Source organism: Lichenostomus cassidix, chromosome 14 (genome assembly GCF_008360975.1).
Source record: "Lichenostomus cassidix isolate B80296 chromosome 14, HeHo_3.0, whole genome shotgun sequence".
In the NCBI taxonomy this organism is placed as follows: domain Eukaryota; kingdom Metazoa; phylum Chordata; class Aves; order Passeriformes; family Meliphagidae; genus Lichenostomus; species Lichenostomus cassidix.
In genome coordinates this window covers 3,894,229-3,908,624 of record NC_139495.1, presented here as the reverse complement: position 1 = coordinate 3,908,624, position 14,396 = coordinate 3,894,229, and the positions used below count along the sequence as shown (strand labels likewise).

At 39.6% G+C, this 14,396-nt stretch overlaps 1 protein-coding gene across 4 annotated transcripts in view; it reads left to right on the top strand.

Annotated features, from left to right (window-relative positions):
* Window positions 1–14,396, top strand: part of SDK1 (sidekick cell adhesion molecule 1) — a 378,509-nt gene that overhangs the window by 103,039 nt on the left and 261,074 nt on the right. For all 4 annotated transcript variants that reach the window (XM_085074532.1, XM_085074531.1, XM_085074533.1 and 1 more), the window contains 3 exons: window positions 3,426–3,585; window positions 9,088–9,194; window positions 13,125–13,272. In XM_085074532.1, coding sequence (XP_084930658.1) covers window positions 3,426–3,585; window positions 9,088–9,194; window positions 13,125–13,272 — 415 coding nt within the window. The remainder of the gene's footprint in view (window positions 1–3,425; window positions 3,586–9,087; window positions 9,195–13,124; window positions 13,273–14,396) is intronic.

The following is a 14,396-nucleotide window of genomic DNA, read 5'->3' as shown; positions in this document are numbered from 1 at the left end:
TGCATTTTGGCTTCTAGACCCTTGGCTGGCCAAGGTTAGCCTCCTGGTGAGCCCTTGCTGTAGTTAATTACCAAGTCAAGTATCTCATACCTATTTCCTGACCCCTTGTGTCCTCCATCCCTTAACCAGTTATCTCTTCCCTACAACTTCCCTTCTGAGATGGCTTTGATTTTTTCCTGCCAGTTTTCCTGTTTCCCTGAGATGCTCTCTAACAACCAAACTTCTCCTTGCGGGTCCAGTTTTAAATTCTGTTTTCCATTTCAGTTTAAAGCTGTAAATAAAGCTCAGGGCGCAGCCCTGGTTTGATGCTGAGCCTGAGGTGTGAGCAGCCCTGTGCTGCAGAAATGCCAACCTCACCAAAGCTGCCTCTCTGCTTGCAATCTTTGCTCTGCATTTTATTTTCATTGCTGCTTTCGGTGAATATTTAGTGAGCTCTGATTGCGTAATTGAATTTGATAAACCGATGGTATGTGATTTATGAGAAAGTCAGGAATAAAGGATTAGAAGATAAAATTACTTCAAGGGTTTAAGTAAATCTTCCAGAGAGCCAGGGTAATTTATAAAGCATGCTATACTCTTTATAAAAATATTCCCGTAGGTCTATTAAATTTTAGCTTCTAACTGAACTGGATTGAGTTTTGAGAATCATTTTCATGTAATAACAGCTTGATTGTGATGCTTTAAATGGGAGATTGCTCTAAGTGGGCTGCAGCATCACTGGGTTTGGAATATCTGAGTAGGAAATGTAGGGCTGAATGACAGACTTGTGGGCAGCACTTTGTCTTCCAAATCCATCATTTTTGCTTGGAAAGACATTAAGTTAGGAGTAAGTGGATAATTCAGAGTCAGTAATGAAGGAGGTTCTGCTGCTGAGTGTGTGAATCACTGAAAACAAGGATCAACAAATTCCTCATTTCGGTGCAGACACCTCTTCCACTGACATCTCCCTCAGCGACTCAACTTTCTCCAGGGAGGAACAGTTTAGGAAACTCATTCCATGATCTCTGCACACAGACAGCTAAGTGTTGTTTGCAGGGCCCTCTGCACTCAGCATTTCACTTCACCAATTGGTCTCTGTTATCTCCCCCTGAACACCAACTCTGCTTTTCCATCTCTGGGAGAAGCCTGACACCTTTAATCTTACCAGGGTAGAATGTCTGAAACTCCCCTGGGAGACTCCCCGAAATACCTCTGAAGCCTTTGACAGGATTTAACATTTTCTCGCTTGTTTAGAAATACCTTTGGAAAAATTTGCTTTTCACTCAGGGTAAAATAACTGTTTTTCGCAGGAATGTCTTCTAACTCCAACTTAAATTTCTCTTTATAATGTTTAAAATACCAGTTGATTTTTGTAGGTTGGAGACAATGAGAATTGGGATGATTTCACAATAATTGCAGTCATTAAAACAACAACTCAAAAAGAAGCTTTGCAGAATATATTGTCAGTCATGTAATAGTGTGGAGAAGTGTAAAAACTATCCTTGGCTTGTCTGGGAATGTCTGCTAGTTTGGAACTATTCCAGTTTTCTCATATGTTGAATTGTTGTGGCTTCCTGTATAGCCAATTTAAAGAGGATACTGCTGATCTGCACTGGTCATAAATCAGTTTGTTTGAAAGACAGGTTATTTAAAATGCAACAAATCAGAAAAGGGCCCTACCTCAAAATACAGTTTTAAATTCAGTTTGTTACGTTGGATTTCATGTGATAGTTTATGAGCATTGCTTTAAGATTACATGGGGTTTTTTTGTGCATAAATAACCGTTTCCAAAGTTAAATTTTAAACATTCAGGAGACAATACAAACCATCAGATGAGAGGGGAGCTCTGGGTGATTTATATCTCCTGCAGGAGATAATTTGCCAACAGTGGGCCTGGGGCTCCCAGCCCAGCTCTGCCCTGGGACTCTAACAATAACAAGTCTGTGCTGCCATGTGCTCTGCCAAGCCAGGAAAATTCCCTCATCAAAGTGAAAGATAAGGCTTGGAGAGGCTGATATCCCCAGGCTGGGCTGTGATCTCAGTGGAACACCAGGGTCACTGGGAGGCCACCAGCAGCACCCTTGCCCCAAACTCCCTGTCCCCAGTCCCTGTGGTTGCTGTCCTGGGGCTCTCAGTGACTCTGGGCCCTGTGGATTCTAAAATTCCAGCCAGCCTGGAATAGTGCATGAAGTCACTTCCCTCCAAACTGTAAAAAATAAGTTAAACTCTTTAAATAGCAAGTATAAAAATGCCTGAGCCCATCTAAAATAAATTCTAAAAGAAGGTTTGCAGTTTAAATGAGTCATTACTTGCACTGGGACAACATTTGTGTATCTTGGGGTTTTTCTGTAATTTATATATAAAGTACACACACTGCACCTGCACTCTTTAAAGCAGAGCTCAGTATTGTCTACCTATTGAATATTATTCATATTTTGGATTAAACCTCTGGCTTTGAATATAACTTCTGTGTTTTTTGTATAATCATAAAATCCTGGAAGTGTTCCAGGCCAGGTTGGATGGAGCAACCCAGGAGAGGGGAAGATGTTCCTGCCCATGGCAGGGGGTGGAACTGGATGAGCTTTAAGATCTCTTCCAACCCAAACCATTCTGTGTTAATTTTGGTTATAGAAGGTATTTGTATGCTTCTAAAATTAAGCTTATATAAGCCCCTGTAGTTGCAAGTAGAAATTTGACTCATGAAGTGTGAAAACCTTCATCTTCCAGAGGTGACCTGGGTAGATCTCCAGCAGGTGTGGGTTCAGAATCAATCTGTATTTCAGCAGAGCTTTGGCAATTTACCCATCAAGAATTTTGCTGCTTGGAGTGTTTTATTTGTGATACACAAGAGTTTGAGATTACATGTGACCCTTGCATATTATTGAAGTACCCTAATTCACAATCTGTTAGTGGCTTCAGGTAATATAATTTAACACATTTGGGTTGGCAAGAACATTGAAAAACACATTAAACTTCTGAGGTGTTTTTTTCTAAATTCTTTTCCCTATCAAGAATCTTCATTTACCCGGAGACTTTTCCTGCTGTGATAATAATTTCTATCCAAGATTATTCTTCTGGTTTCTATTCAAGATATATATAAAAAAAAGCTTTGAGTGGGTTTAATCCTCTGAGAGGAGAAGGGGGGGAAAAAGCCAATAGGGCTTTTCACTGCCTGCCACAGCAGACAATGTTGGAATTCTCAGATGGATAAGGAGTAAACATGGACAAAAGCTTGTCTGAGTGGGCAAGGACAAAGTTTATCAAGATCTTGGTAATTCTGCCTCTACAGATAAAGCTTAGTTATGAATGTACCAGTGAAAGCCTTAACTGAATCACATCGTTGTTTTATGGTGACCATGTTGAGAAGAAATAAGCTAAACATCAGTAGTTTTCCCCTATATTTTCTTAAATAGCCTCCAAACCCATTTTTTCCCTTTGTCTTGCAGGGGATGTTGCACCATTCTTCAAGACAGAGCCAGGCTTGCCCCAGATGCACCTGGAAGGAAACCGCCTGGTCCTGACCTGCCTCGCTGAAGGCAGCTGGCCCTTGGAATTCAAGTGGTTGCACAACGACACTGAAATCACCTCCTACTCCAGCGAATACAAGTAAATAACATCCATGGAATCACCTTCCCCAAGTGGAATTGAAGAAAAAACAACCCCAGAACAAACCCCACCCCCTCAATTTCCCAATACCTCAAACAGCTTTGTAGATACAGACACAGGGGCTTGGGGGTTTGTTGTGAAAGAAGAGTGGGTTTTGTAAACAGATGAGATGAGATTTCTTCGCTAAAAGGGAGGTTTGACATTTCAAAATGTGGGTCCTAACATAGAATTTTTAACTACCAAAAGTGCTTTTTGCTGGAGATATAATTTCACCTGTATTTGTAATAAATAGGAGACACATTCCTTAGCTAAATGTTACATATGATGTGTGATTCATCCTGGAACAGAGCTGAGCTCCCAGGGACTGTTCATCTCAATCAGATCTAGAGGAATGTGGTCTGTCTCAAATTCCACACAAAACCTTCTGTTTCAATTCTAAGAATGCCAAAACCGAGCTGATAGTTTAACAAACTGTTCTGCAGTGATTGTGCAGTTTGCCCCCAGGAGCTCCCCCTGCCTCCCTCCCCATCCCACAGACATTCCATCAAACAGGGGAGAAACCACAGTGTGCCTTATCAGAGTTCATTCCTGCTGATAGGCAGCACAAGGCTGGCCAAGTGTCAAAGTGTCAGACAGCCAAGTTTTGTCTGCTTTTCTCTGCTGTGGGAGGATTTAACTGGGTTTTCTCCATGCAATTCGAAATTTCTGTACCTTTACGGAAATTTAATTTTGATGCAACTTATTTGCTGCTTTCAAATTTTGTAGAAATTGCTAGGTGAGTTCAGAAGTTAAGAGGGGTGTACAACACCTATACCTCTTGCAAACTAAGCTAAATACTGCATTTTGGGGAAACATGGCTTAAGGTAGGGAAAATTCTGTGTGAAATTACAGTGTAAGTTGGCATAAAAGTGCATGTAATTATATAAAAGTTCTGTGTTGTTACAGTGACAACAGAATTCAAGTAAAATCCATAATTACTTTTGTCAAAGATTTTAAAAATTCTATTTTTGACGTTATTTACATTTACAAAGCAGTAGGGAAAAGTTCATCCCTTAAGTAACTTTTTAAAACTTTTGGGGGTGATTTAGCAATTCAAGTATTTAGCAACTGTTTAAATCTAACAATTTATCTCCTTATGAAGCTACTTAGAAATGCAAGACTTTGGATTTAGATGAGCCCTCTCAGTCCTGAGTCTCTGCATCTATTAATGGTTGCTGTTTTCAAGCCTTAAGATGTGCTGCTACCTCAAAACGAACCACATGCGCAGAAAGAGGAGATCTGTGAATACTTGCTAGAAAATAAAAATATCTCTAATAGCACAGCAAATCACAGGAGGTTTGAGCTTCGCTTTGTGTAAATGCCACTTGTTTTGATCAACAGCAGCACAGTCAGTTGTAGTTTTGGTAGAAGGAGCTGAAAGCAGCCCTTGACTGTGTAAGATGCTGAGAAAGTGGGAGAAAAAATGGTGTGGGAGGACAAAGACATGAACATGGAGTGAGCAACAAGAAAGGTTAAAACTCCAGCCCTGTAGATGGGCTAGGCACTGGGAGAGTGACATTTCATGGTATTAGGAGAAACCTGAGTGAGAGTGTGTGACATTTTGAAATAAGATCAGAATGCCGTGGTATTTCTTAAACAAGTGGACATCCTAACACAAAATTAGAATTTTGCAGTGTGTGGCAGTGTGAGTTGGAATCAGTTATTGGAACACCTTTCCCAGGCTGTGTGTTCACATACCTACAATCAGTCCCTTGTTTCTTTTCATTGCATTTCACTCATTCTTGTGAATGTCAGGTCATGATTCAAACCAGGTTTATTAATTCTTTGTCTTTTATATTGTTCTTATTTCTATTTCTAGTTAAAAGATCTGGTGCAGAGGAAACTGCTGATTTATGATAATAAAATAACATTGATAGAAAATACTAATTTAGAAATCACATCCCTACAGCTACACCACAGTCAGAAATTAGCTCAACAGTATTTTGATTCTATAGAAATGCAAAGCTTTAAGCTTCCAAAAAAATGGCATAGGTGCATTAGGATGAATGAAAGCAAGGAAAAGATATGCTTAGACATAAAAATTCCAGTTGCAAAATTTAACCTTTGACCCCATAATAGTTTGCTGTGCAGTTCTCTTGGGTAAATAGTCTGTTTAAATGCACGAATCCTCCCTGAGTAAGTGACTCCTGCTGCAATTTGAATCATCAATCAAAGATTTTCGGTAATTGATATTACTTAGTGTGTCTCAGTTAAAGCAATGTCTATATTGTAACAGGCTGGAAATATATTATTATAACACCCCAAGTGAGTAAAGAACTAATTGGAGGCTCTGCATGGTGACATTGGTGACCCTGGAGGAGCAGCTTTTCTTTGTCTAACGAAGCTGCTTGTGTGCACAGCCTGCCTTTTACAGTGACTCTGCATACACTGCTTTGGATTAAGAATTTATAAAACAACCTTATAAATTCTTTGTGATCTGAGATACACGTTATGAAAACAAATCAATGCTGCTGACTGCAGTAGCAATTTTGGTTATGTCTATAAGTTAAGAGACTTTAGTGCTCAGGCAGTGTCTTTTTTCTGTTTTCTTTTTTTTTCCCCCTTTGTTTTCTTTCAAATTAAGTTCTGGACCAGGTGTGCCTTTTATATTTGCTTTTGTGGATGGAAGATACTGTTTATTTGAATTTAAGAAACTAAGGTGATGTCTAAGCAGACATACACTTTCAACCAAATTACTTAAAAGTATCTGATTATTATATTTGTGTTTTTACTGGACACATTTTAAATTTATTCTATCTAAAAACAGTGAGATCAGTTGATGCATAAGTCCTTTGTTAAAAATCTTGAATAGATAAAAAGTAACATGAATATCTAATAAAATACATTTAGTTTTAATTCTGTATCCATAATCATGACTATTAAATCCTGTAGCCTGTAGCTTCGCTTTTAACTGTTAGGGCATTTAAAATTAAAATGAGGGTTTAAATTTTAAATTAGGAGTGAACTGCAAGTGTTAGGTGGGATTTCTCCTGAGGTGGCTGATGCCACTCCCTCCTTCAACTCCTTGCACAGTGCTGATGGAGCACATCAGCTCGGGGAGACTCCCCTTGAAGCTTTTCTTTTCCGCTTGTCACTTCCCATCTCTCTGCAGAAACTTCCCACACGCCACGTTCTGGTTGGCTGTGCCGTTCAAAATCAGGAAAAAGTCAGGGCTGACTTTCCAAAGTCCTTGCAGAGATCCCCAGAAACCTCAAGGAGCCTCCTGGCGTCTCTACAATGGGAAGATCTGTCTTGAAAGCCTGAGTGTAGACAAGAATAAAGCAAAATTATGTCTTGTCACTGCAAGAAATTGGATTAACCTTCTATTTCAATTCATTCTGAGGAAGAAAGTCTTGTTTAGAACTGAGAAAGCTCTATTTATATCTCTTCTTGCAGATCAGAAAAGAAGTGGAATGGGGAAAGCATAGCACAAAAAGCAGTATTGTGACTGTTAGGTCAATGGAAAAGTATGTTTTTAAAATATAATAAGACCTATGAGGTGCATAAAGACTGTTTAAAATTGTAAACACAGAATCAGAAATTCCATTAATATTTATCCCTTGCCCAGGTCTGCAATTTTCAAGTTAGTCTCAAACAGTACAAACACACATCCTATCTCTTTTTTTCACTTTTGTTATTTAATTCTTCTAATTTTGCTTGCTGTACCTTCACATGATACCCAGCAGATCCACTGAGAATCCAGCTTTTCTAGGCTTTGGCTGCCTTGGAATTTCCAAGGTAGATGGGATTTTCACTGTAAATTTTTAAAAGATTTTCATTTCTTCAGGCAACATGTTAAGAATGTTTCCTGCTGAAACTTTAATAAGTCAGAAAAGAAAACCAAAGTAGGACACTTCTGATCTAATTGATTTGTTTTCTCCTGGTGGCAGCAAAACTAACTCTGCATTACTGTCCTAGTACAGATGAATGCTCAGGAAAGAAGCCTTTAATTTTGGCTTTATTAAATAGAAAAGCCAATGCAATAAATGTTGGCCAAGTAGGACACTAAATCTTTACGGGAGGAAGAAAGATTGTTAATGTATAACTATTTGGTAAAGAGAACTGTAAAAATTAATTTTCAGTATTTGTCAGAATCTTCAATTTATTTTTTTTTTATAATGATGTTTTACAACAATCTTCTGCCTGGCAGAGGAGGAAATTATTTCGTAAGGAACTAGAGAAGCCTTCTGTCCTATTGATTTCCATCCTCTGCCTTGTATTTTCACCTCTGTTCTCACTCTGTTCCCCATGGTGAAGCTCATCAGGCAAGAGGCAACAACACTCCTGTTCAGAGTCATTACTGTGTGCTGGGATTGCTGTGAGTCCTGCACAGAGCACAGGTTGGGGTCTTCCTGTCCTTCCCTGTGCCAATTGCACAGGAGCAGATGTGCTGGTGGCACCTGGGGAGGTGACAGCAGTGACCAGAGGAGGTGACAGGAGTCACCTCAGGCACACCAGAGCAGCCAGGGGCTCCCAGGAATGCAGGGATTATTGCTAAACTTGCCCCTGGTGTTGGGCTCTGGTTTAGTTCCATGGATTTGGTGGTTTACCTTTGCTGTGGTGCATCTCATGTCCTTGCCATGCAGTGATCACAGCTGAATTTTTTTTCATTTATCACCCACACCACAATCTTCTGCCTCCTTTGTTTTGACTCTCCCTGATCCTGTTCAGGTACAAAGCTCTGCACGTGGGTGTGTGCAGAATATTAGAGTATAAGAAGAAATGTTTTCTTTTAGTGGAATTAAATTTTGAAGATTAAAATTCAGCAGTTTTCCTTTTCTTTATCTTCCATAAAGACTTTCATTAATCCTGCCATAATATCTCCTGAAGGTGACTGGGGGAATATGCACTTGTGATTAATGTTTGTTTAATGCAGGATTATCTCTATTATTCATGTGTTTTATTCACATTAAAACTGTGCCTATCAGCTCATTTTCATGTTGAGCAATCAGATGTAGCTGAATGAGGAAGGTGAGATTAGTGACCAGGGGTCTGTTTGAGCACACTGAAGGGCAGAGCAAATACAAAGGACAGCACAAGGTGTCAGTTCCACGATTCCTGGGAGTCACAGTGTCCACACAGTGGAACTGTCACTGGAAAGCTTTGATATTTCTTGCAAGTTTTCCTAATACCTGCGCTTAGTGTTCTTGTGGCTCCTCTGAACAAATTAACTGCTTTGCCTTATGAATGAAGGTAGAGAAAGCTAAGGAAAAAATGTAAATCTGTCTTTCAAGTGAATTTTTGATACACTTGGCATTTATCATATGCAGAACTCAAGATGTAAAGGTATTTCATGCATTTCTTGTTAGCTGTTCTTTAAAAATCTGTCTATAACAGCCAGCAGTGTAACCAAAGACCAGAGATTACGGGAGAATGCTGTTTGTAAGACAAAAATACAATAAGCATTAAAGACAAAGTCTATAACAGTAAGAATTGCTCTCTAACTGTGCTTTTTGCTGGCAGGTACATCATCCCAGCTCTGCAGAGGGCTGATGCTGGATCCTACCAGTGCATCGTGAGGAACAGGATGGGAGCTCTGCTGCAGAGGAGATCTCAAGTGCAAGTGGCATGTGAGTCTGAGTGAGGTCACTCTGTGACTGGTTAGCTTCTTTTTGGGTAAAAAACCCCAATGTACTGATAACATTTGTTAGTCTGAACAAGTGTTAGGGATCAGGTTTAATGGATTTTTAAATTATTGCATCACAAGAAGTTTCATACTTCAGTTATCATCTGGGAAGCAGCTCAGAGCAATGCAACACTGAGTCTTTGATTTGTTCAAAACAATGGAAATGAGATTGTTTGGAGATATCTGTAGCATGAGAAAACCATTATACCTCACCCTGAATACACAGGGATTAAGCAAGGTCATGCAGCACAAAACTATCAATCTAAACAACAACAAAAAGTCCAGAGGAAAGCAGCAGCATCTGAAAAGGAATTCAGTGTTGGGGATAGCACCAGGAAGATCTCACATAATCCTTGGGAGACAAAATCAGCAGTTGCACAACAAAACAAAACTTTAAAATTCTGTTCTCAACACCTTTCTGAAGTAACCTCCCCTCAATGTTTGCACCACTTCAGTTTGGACTTGCAGAATTTTTGAAATCCAGCTGCTGTTTGGAGAGGTTAAAGGTGGTTTTCTCAGGAGTTTGTGCTAGTGAACATGACATAAGAAATAATCACAGTCTTGATTTCATTTTTTTCAGTTAACATATAGAAAATACAATCCAAGTAACTCTAATAGGCCTTATTCTTTTTCCAAAGTAAAAGCATAAAGAGGCAGATTTGTGTGCTCTGCCTAAGAAGTCTCAAACATGGATCAAATTTCTCCTCCTCAGGGTCAGTAACTGGAAATTCAGTAGTAGTAAATGTCACTTGATAAGTGGAATTTAGAGAAATTGAATAATTTATTAGATACCTAATTTGAAGGAACTGATTCAAGTTAATCAGTATGTCAATGAGGGAAATCACATGGAATTTCCTGTGTTTTTAAATAAAACCAGTTGCAAATGGTATTATGTAAGCTTTGGTATCATGTTCATCAGTTTACTGCATTACAGTAGATTTTGTTGCTATATCTGTAATGTCAGTAATACCAGTAATTTGATGTTTGGTCTCTCTATTGTTTCAGAGCTGCTGGGAGCTAAAGTAAAAATAAACTGCTGCTAAAATGGGGTTTTCCTTCCCTGACTTCTGCCAGCCCTTGTGCCCCTGCTGTCTACTGACCGTGGGCTCTCTCTGACCTGGCTCAGACCTTTGCAAGTGTTTTTCCAGACATTCCTCTGCAGTTTTATTGAATTACATCAGGTCACAGAGGATCTCCTGAAATCTGGTGTGAGTGAACATAACCTGGAGTGAGGTGTGGGGTGAGCAGCAGGTTCAGCAGGGGAAGGAGAGGGTTGGATGCCTCTCCTTGTGCAGCACTGAGCCCTTGGAGGAGCCTGGATGCCTCTGGAGTTGCATTTCCAGGTGTGGTTTCAGGGGACAAAGGCTTTGGTAGCAGCACCAGGGAGAAATGTGCCCATTTCCTCTCCTTCCCACTAATCATTCCCACTCCTGCATTGCAGTGTGGCTCTCTCTCCCTTTAGGCTCAGCAGGAAGACTTGTTTGTGCAGCTGTGGACTGGGAAACTTCTACTAAATTTATAAAAGAGCAAAGTTCTTTTGTTGGGCTGTTAAAGGAGTTCTCTCCCAGCTCCTCCCTGTCCAGTTCCCTCCCCAGCTGTGCCAGCAGTTGTACTGGCAGTGCAGGCAGCAATTCCTGAGGAAGTCCTTGTGGGAACAATCGTGAGAAGGAGACACAGGAATACCTTTCCTTGCTGCTGCTGCTGAAGATTTCTGTCTCCTGAAATGACAGCTTCATTCCCCTCTGAAGGAAGGGAGCGTTTGCAGTGCAGAGTTTTGTCTCTCCAGGCTGGTTTGTGTGTTTGGCTGTTCTGGAGAGAGTAAGAAGTGCAGTTGTTTATTTTTCTTCAGTTTTAGTTTCCACCCCCCCATTAATTTGTCAATCTGTATTGCTGAACGAGGCTAAAAATTTCTCTCTTAAATCTGTCTGAATGAAGCAGTCTATTTATTAATCCATTTGTTCATTTATTTTCACTGATGAGATCCTGTGTGACTTGGGAAACCTTTGGTCCTGAGCCTTTGTGACCTATATGGGTTCTATAGTGCACCTTATTCCTTCAGATTAAAGTGTTCTGCAAGTTTTAAATATCCTCTTTTTGCCTCACTCAGGGTAGCTACTGATACCATGTCATTGCTTTCTGTGTTTTAATGGTTTTGATTTAAATTAATTGGTTTAATCTGTCTGGATACAGTGAAGTTCCCAATATTGTATCATACATTACTTTTTGGTTATTCTTCAAAACATACCAGAAAGCAATGTTCCAAAGGGTTCCTAAAATCCTCTTAGCCAATCATCAAAACTTCTGGGGAATCATATGTTAGACATTTAACTCAGAAGGATTCACAAGAAATTATGTATTTTTGCCAGTGAGTAGAGGATGCTTCCCAATGCACTTCACCTTAAGATCTCTAGTGAAAAATTGAAAGGTGTAATTATAATGGCACTGAGAAAGATCTGAGGTATTTTCCATGTCCCAGATATCTGAAGTAGCAGGGAACTTGTTAAATAATTTAAAAAATATTCTCAACGCATGCTAACATATTACTGAACTGAATGGGAACAGATATTTGTGAGAAAACTGCTGAGTAAATCTTAATTACAGGATGGGCTTAAAAACCCCTGGATTGTGAAAACTAAAATAATCATATGACAGTGAAGTTAATGAGATCCACCTACACAGTTTGAAATTTCTTTTCAAGTAGCTGATCTGATTACAGTTGTAAGGAATCTGGAGCAGCAGAGGAAGTACAATGCTGATTATGTCTGAATAAATAACTTGAAAATCACAAAGATGATTAAAACTTCTTTAAAACACCATGTGTTTTTAATTTCTGCTCTTGTTCTGTCTCTTCTCATCTCCTGCCATTCACAGACCTGATAGAAGTCTTCTCTCTGCTATGTCCTTTCTATCCCTCTCTGCAGCACAGAACTTGTAGAGAACCTTGTTGTCCTTTAAAAAAAAGGGAATTCAGTGATAGAAGCTGGAATAGTTCCCTGTGTGTGTATTTTTCAGTTTCCTAATTTAAATCAAATTGAAATGCTGAGAAGTTCTTTGGAGGGTGAAGAAGTAAGAGCCTACAGCCCTGTTTATTTTAATGGATAAGAATGCCATACAAAAGACAATGGGAAAACAAGGAAAAAACATTCACTGAATTCTTCCAAGGTCTCCCCGGATATCTGAACTTGCCTGTGAAATAAAGCCTTCAGAGGCAGAGGTTCTGCAAGAGTCGTTTCATTTCTTCCATTAAAATTTTTGTTCAAACAAAAATTAACTCTTTAACTCTGGGGATGCACTGCTGACTGGGGAGTGTGGTGCCAGAAGAACTGAGAGTTCCCAGTGTGGCTGTGGCCTTGCTATTCCAGGATTCATTTGGGACCAGTGACTTCCTTGCCTGGGTCTGACTGTCCTCTGGCCTGGCTGCAGGGGAAGAGCTGCTTGTCTGTTGGTGTAGCTGTGGTTAAAAAAAAATTACCTAAAAATGGGCACATTTGCATACACCACGAACATCCCTTTGCATTGCAGGGGTTCCTTTTTTACAGTGCCAGGATTTATCTAAAAAAACCCAAACCAACAAAAACCCAAAGCAAACAAACCTCCATTCAAATGTCATTTTCAGTCAAACCCCTCAGTGATTGCCCAAGAACACAGGGGCCACGCAGGGCTGCTCATGGATGCTCTGCCTGTGTGCACCAGCAGCACTTGGGTTTCCTTCATGCCTTCTGCTCATCTCCCTCCAGAAATCAAAATCCAAACTGCCCCATGATCCACACTGACTCATTTTCAGTGCCAGTGGCTGTTGGGAAACGCAGCGATTTCTCTGTGCCCTGAAAAGAAATGGAGAGAAGGACAAAAATTCTCATTCTTTTCTTCACAGACATGGGAGATTTCATGGACACAGATCAGAGGAAAACAGTGACTGAAGGCCAAGCTGCAGTTCTGAACTTCCCACACATCCTCAGCCATCCGAGGCCCCAAGTGACGTGGTTCAGGGATGGGCACAAGATTATCCCAAGCAGCAGAATGTAAGTCAATTTAAAGCTCAAAATACACCCACCCTAAAAATATGATTAATTATATTTGATAACACAGCTTACATTTTAAGTACGCTAATTAAGGTTTAAAGAGAATAAAGTAGTTATGTTCATACTAAGTTTGAGATAAATTACTATTTTAAGACCGTCTCTGAAGTTCTGAAGCAGTTTGACAAAATAATTCATGTGGTTTTAATGGTCCTGGTGCAGCATAAGGGGCTGGATATGCAGAATGTCTGTGCTTCCTTCATGCTATTCATTTCCATGATACATTTTGGAAAGGGAAATGCTCATCTCTCAATTACTTTTACTTGAGTGCACTTACTAAATGAATACTGAGGTTTTTCTCTTTTAATATATGAATCTGTAGGGGTTTTGTTGCAGAGTTATGCTTAGTACTATTTTCCTCACAATAAAACTCCAGATATTGTTTATCCTTTTCATTATTTTTTAGCCTACAATGACTGGTTTATTTCCTTTTTTACTAATTAGCAGCTCACCTTTTATGACACAGTACTTGCCCTTTGATTAGTTATTATCTCAAGGTTTGCTCATTTATCCTTTTCTGGAGCAGTTATGAAGCCATCCCATCTTTTTATCTGCACAGCTTCATTCAGAGATTGAAGGGGCTTGGCTGTAACACTAAAAAATGTGGATCAAATCTTGTCTCATTTATTAGAAAACCGTTGAAATGCCAGGAATGTCGCTGGTTATTTTTTTAACTGTGTATTACATTTTCTTGTGTTCAAAGGGATAGATGTGCTAGCAAATGATGGTAATGGGATAGTGCTGTGTTACAGGACTACTGAGGCTTCAGAGTTCATATTAGAAAGGGAAAACTTTTCTTAAATCTGAATTTTGCTCATCTGTACAGTATATTTCACTGCTGCTTATGTGCCTTTTTGAAACCTGAAAGCTGATACTACAGTAGCTTTGAAACTGTTAAAATTAGTATTGCAGGGATGTGAAGAAACGATGTAATAATTTATGAATAATTTAATAGTAATTTGATGGGAAACAGCTGGAAGATGAAACAATGGGTTCCTGGGCAATCTCTTGAAGGGAGCTAAGTGACAAATCCTGAGTTATTAACCATTAAGGATCTACTTCCTCCA